Source organism: Notothenia coriiceps, unplaced genomic scaffold (assembly GCF_000735185.1).
Source record: "Notothenia coriiceps isolate Sejong01 unplaced genomic scaffold, NC01 NC01_scaffold00014657, whole genome shotgun sequence".
In the NCBI taxonomy this organism is placed as follows: Eukaryota; Metazoa; Chordata; class Actinopteri; order Perciformes; family Nototheniidae; genus Notothenia; species Notothenia coriiceps.
This window is the reverse complement of record NW_011347358.1, coordinates 1-5,695: the sequence shown is the minus strand read 5'-3', so window position 1 is coordinate 5,695 and position 5,695 is coordinate 1. Positions and strand designations below refer to the sequence as shown.

The following is a 5,695-nucleotide window of genomic DNA, read 5'->3' as shown; positions in this document are numbered from 1 at the left end:
CACAGAGCTGAGCTGAGCAAGATGGCGGCAGCATTTGCCGGCCCCCGAACTCGGACAACTAGTAAAAAAAGAAAAATGCCTCTGCGCCTGTTTGGGACTATTTTGGGTTTACACGTCGCCAGTGACTTCATCCAGCACAACGAGAGACAGAGGCACTTCTTTGGGAATGTTTAAGACGGGGTGAGTGAGTGTTGACATTTTTTTAATCCTATGCAACTGGTTGATGGTTTTGTAGTCGAGGTCGGACGGTTTTAAAAACGAAAGCATTTACGTGCTAAACATTCACGCGAGTAATCCAATGAATCAAATGGAAATAAGGTTTTTAACACATGCACGGAATAATATTGCCAAACTAGTTAGTGAATATAGCAAACTTTATTCAATAAGTCAAGTATTTACTCCCGGAAAATGTTTATGTATGATGATATATTTTTAACTTAGCTCACAATGGAAACAACGTCGGACATCTACAAACGCGTCCTGTATCCGATCTCAAAATGTGCCATTTGCACAATGTGTCATGTATGCAGCCCTTGTTTTGCACTTGCGCGCACGTCGCGGCACTTTGCGAGCGTCTACCGGCTCGGGCTGCATTTTACACCGAACATATAATATACCGTTCGAAACATCTATTTGCCGCCGAACGCCACCTCGCTCAAGTCGACCCAAGTCATACCGTCATATACCGTATACCACGGTATGATGTCAGCAAGGTATGATGGTATGAAAAAAATTATACCGCCCAAGCCTAGCTGTGACCATTTCCTTTCCTTGATTCTTACGGGTTAGGGTTAGCTGTGACCATTTCCTGTCCTTCATTCTTACGGGTTAGGGTTAGCTGTGACCATTTCCTGTCCTTCATTCTTACCAGCTTTCAGTTTGATCGGCGCCCAGTCGCTGTGAATCTCCAGGACCTCAATCAGTCGGGAGCAGAGACGGACATGTCCGACGTAGTCCAGCAGCAGCGAGATGATTGGACCGGCGACATGGCAGAGGGCCAGGCAGGAAATGGCCTCACAGAACTGAAAAAGATAGAGGAGACCCTCTTTATAATCCTAATGACCAGGTTCATATAGTGTTCAGCAAGCAAATGGGTAATCAGTGATGATCAGCTTCATAGAGGCGGGTCACATGGGACCGGCTACATCAACAACAGGTTTTATCATCCTGGTTACGGTGGAGAAGAAAATAGGTGGTTTGGTTGCCTTGACTATAAAAGTGTTAGGGGTTGTTTCTGGTTTCAAGTTTTACTTTTTTTCCCCACTATGAGGACAACGCACACTTTTCTTGCCTTTTAGTATCAGAAAGGGTGTTACATGCTTCAGTTTGGATACTTCTGATTCACATGAATGCAACGCTGCACTGACCTGCATTTCCTCGTTGGGAAAGCCGGACGGCTGGACGGCCAGATGTGGTTTTTGTCCGTATGGACAGTTGAAGCAGCACCCGGCGTCGCAACCGTTGTCCAGCAGCAATTTGAGCATGGGCAGTGACTCCATCCTCAGGAGGATGGCTGCTGGAAACGAGGACGACTGGGTGGGGATCTGAACGTTGGCGTTGGCGCCGTACCTCAGCAGCAGTGCGGCCATATCTATCCGGCCCAGCCGCACAGCGATGAGCAGCGGGTTGAACAAATCCAGGTTGGGGTCGGCTCCGGCCTCCAGCAGCATCTCGGCCGCCTCCAGGTTCATGTTGTGGACAGAGAAGCAGAGCGCCGTGCTACGCCGGTCCTTGTACATAATGGTGAAGGCCTCCGATAGCTCGGAGTTGACCTCAAATCCAGACTTGATCAGCAGTTCCATGATTTCATCCTGGTTCTTCTCTGCCGCGATGTGCAGAGGACTAATGCCGCTGTGCTGTACTCTGACCATGCTGGTCACCTGGATCAGTAACGACACGATTCTGGAAATACACAACACATCTGTCAGGGGGGCAAAGGGGATCTTTATCTGGAGACTAACTCACACCACCAGACCTGTTTTTACTTTAGACAGAAACAAGCTGGAGACAGGGAAAACAAATGCTGTATAAAAGGGTTAGTCTGAATCGGTACACCTGATTGGTAGAGCCCCTGGCAGATTGTACTGGTTTAGGTTCAAATGAGGTATGAATCAGTGAGAGAGAGCTGTCTCACACCTGAAGTGGTTGTTCTGGACAGCCACGTGAAGAGGCAGCAGGCCCGACTTCATGGAGCGGTTAGCATCTGCCTTCAGAGAGAGCAGCACCTCCACCGCGGAAACATGGCCGTTCTTACAGGCTTCAAACAGCGGCGAGGCTCCGTCTGCCGCCTGGCCATCTATATCTGCACCTAAAGGGACCAAAACCCCTTTAGAAACCCCGTAACATCAGCTCCTGACGGATTCTGGTTGATGGGCAGGTGCGTCGGCTCACCTTTCTTAGCAAGCAGCTGGATGATGTCGGCATGCCCGTGCTGTGCAGCAATAAAGAGAGGCCGGATGCCGTAGACGTTTTTGCTCTGGAGGTGGGCTCCGGACTCCAGTAACATCCGGCAGAGCTTCAGCTGGCCGTTCATGCAGACTTCATGAAGAGCGCTGGCCCCCTGAGCGTTGGACCGGTTCACCTGAGCCCCACCCCTCAGCAGCAGATCCACAATGGCCTCGTTGGGTTTCTCACAGGCTAAAAACAACAACAATTAAACCAGAGAGCGGTTCGTCACATGTTTCTGTATTGCAGACCGTGGACTGACCACCACCACGTGATTATGGATTGCGGTTTTGAAATCTCAAGTCTGCCGTTTTTCTCTGTCAACATTTCATTTAGTTTTTAAGGAAACGAGGCAGCCAGGTCTAGTTGGTTATCTTTGATTTTTCCAACTCCTGAAAGATGCTTAGATGCTTAGTGTGAGGAAGAAAATCTCCTCAGAAATTGGCAACGTTTGGGCTGGGTATCAGAAAGGATAAAGGTTTAACAAAATGTTTTGTCTTCACTTTCAGATCATCAGGCTCGCCCTGAGGGTGATATCCAGTTTCAAAACCTACTGAACTTTAGGGAACTCTTATTTTCTTACAGCACGGAGCCTCGTAACTCACCGATGAACAGCGTCGTCTCTCGGTCCTTGTTGGCGATGTTTGGGTCGGCTCCGTGCCTCAGGAGGAAGTCGACACAGGAAACGTTTCCTTGTCCAGCGGCCAGCAGCAGAGCGCTCTCACTCTTCAGACTGCATCGGTTCACTGAGTCGGGAAAAGCTGAAGACGGACACAGAGGTTACGATTTATGTCACCTCTAAATCAAATTAAATATATGTGATAATTAAGTACTTAAATAGGTTGAAGTGTCATTTTTGAGTGAGCCTATATTTGAGTGTAAGGGGTGCATTTACCCAGAGGTTCAGATTTAAGGCAGGTATTTTCAGTTTAGGAATATGAGGTGATATCAGCTGAAGAATGGTTTCAGGAGAGGTAGAATCATAGAGATATAGATGGATTCTACTTTCAGGTCACGATATTGACAATATCAATGATTTATAAATAAAGATAAAACATGACCCATTATGAACTCCTGCAAGAAATCAGGAGAACATTTCTCTTTTACCGAACTGAATGGGTGGAAAGGCTTAATGCCTTATAAATATTATATTTTATATAAACCATAACGTTGGTGTAAAAACTGCCTCTCACCAGGAACAAAAAGCCTCACCTGTGACGAGGACTGAGACACACTGCATCTGTCCATAAAAAGCAGCTTGATGGAGAGCGATCCAGCCTTCATCGTTCTGCTCCGTCAGACTGCTGGACCTCCGCCTGACCAAATCCAGCAGAGCATCGGCCTCTCCGTTCATGATCAGGGTCTGCAGAGGACTGAACTCTCTGCCAAGAACCAGAGACTCGCTATGAGGACCACACAACGAGAACAACATCTACAACATGTACACTAACATCTAACTGATGTCTAGCAAACATCTGGAAACATCTAGTTATGGCTAGCAAACATCTAGCTAATGTCTAACTGACTTGTTTGCTTTGTTGATGTTTGCAAATGTTTGTAAACATTTGCAAACATTTGCGGATAACACTTGATATAAGATATATTTGCAGATGTTAACCCCTGCTAATATTTGCTAATACTTGCAGATGTTTCCAGATGTAACTTGGTATGAGATGTGTTTGCAGATGTTTGCAGATGTAACTTGGTATGAGATGTGTTTGCAGATGTTTGCAGATGTAACTTGGTATGAGATGTGTTTCCAGATGTAACTTGGTATGAGATGTGTTTCCAGATGTAACTTGGTATGAGATGTGTTTGCAGATGTTTGCAGATGTAACTTGGTATGAGATGTGTTTGCAGATGTAACTTGGTATGAGATGTGTTTGCAGATGTTTGCAGATGTAACTTGGTATGAGATGTGTTTCCAGATGTAACTTGGTATGAGATGTGTTTCCAGATGTAACTTGGTATGAGATGTGTTTGCAGATGTTTGCAGATGTAACTTGGTATGAGATGTGTTTGCAGATGTTTGCAGATGTAACTTGGTATGAGATGTGTTTCCAGATGTAACTTGGTATGAGATGTGTTTCCAGATGTAACTTGGTATGAGATGTGTTTGCAGATGTTTGCAGATGTAACTTGGTATGAGATGTGTTTGCAGATGTTTGCAGATGTTTGCAGATGTAACTTGGTATGAGATGTGTTTGCAGATGTTTGCAGATGTAACTTGGTATGAGATGTGTTTGCAGATGTTTGCAGATGTAACTTGGTATGAGATGTGTTTCCAGATGTAACTTGGTATGAGATGTGTTTCCAGATGTAACTTGGTATGAGATGTGTTTGCAGATGTTTGCAGATGTAACTTGGTATGAGATGTGTTTGCAGATGTTTGCAGATGTAACTTGGTATGAGATGTGTTTCCAGATGTAACTTGGTATGAGATGTGTTTGCAGATGTTTGCAGATGTAACTTGGCATGAGATGTGTTTGCAGATGTTTGCAGATGTAACTTGGTATGAGATGTGTTTGCAGATGTTTGCAGATGTAACTTGGTATGAGATGTGTTTGCAGATGTTTGCAGATGTAACTTGGTATGAGATGTGTTTGCAGATGTTTGCAGATGTAACTTGGTATGAGATGTGTTTGCAGATGTTTGCAGATGTAACTTGGTATGAGATGTGTTTCCAGATGTAACTTGGTATGAGATGTGTTTCCAGATGTAACTTGGTATGAGATGTGTTTGCAGATGTTTGCAGATGTAACTTGGTATGAGATGTGTTTGCAGATGTTTGCAGATGTAACTTGGTATGAGATGTGTTTGCAGATGTTTGCAGATGTAACTTGGTATGAGATGTGTTTCCAGATGTAACTTGGTATGAGATGTGTTTCCAGATGTAACTTGGTATGAGATGTGTTTCCAGATGTAACTTGGTATGAGATGTGTTTGCAGATGTTTGCAGATGTAACTTGGTATGAGATGTGTTTGCAGATGTTTGCAGATGTAACTTGGTATGAGATGTGTTTGCAGATGTTTGCAGATGTAACTTGGTATGAGATGTGTTTCCAGATGTAACTTGGTATGAGATGTGTTTCCAGATGTTTGCAGATGTAACTTGGTATGAGATGTGTTTGCAGATGTTTGCAGATGTAACTTGGTATGAGATGTGTTTCCAGATGTAACTTGGTATGAGATGTGTTTGCAGATGTAACTTGGTATGAGATGTGTTTGCAGACGTCAACTGTGTTGATGC

General features: G+C 44.7%; 1 protein-coding gene across 1 annotated transcript; it reads right to left on the bottom strand.

The window, feature by feature from the left end:
• Positions 1–813: 813 nt before the first annotated feature.
• LOC104948602 (ankyrin repeat and SOCS box protein 2-like) lies at positions 814–3,828 on the bottom strand. Its single transcript, XM_010774804.1, has 6 exons — positions 3,658–3,828; positions 3,051–3,206; positions 2,392–2,637; positions 2,137–2,308; positions 1,368–1,902; positions 814–1,022 (listed from the first exon to the last, which is right to left on the bottom strand). Exons 1-6 carry the CDS (start codon positions 3,797–3,799, stop codon positions 822–824), a joined length of 1,452 nt encoding a protein of 483 aa, XP_010773106.1. The 5' UTR covers positions 3,800–3,828; the 3' UTR covers positions 814–821.
• Positions 3,829–5,695: the final 1,867 nt, after the last annotated feature.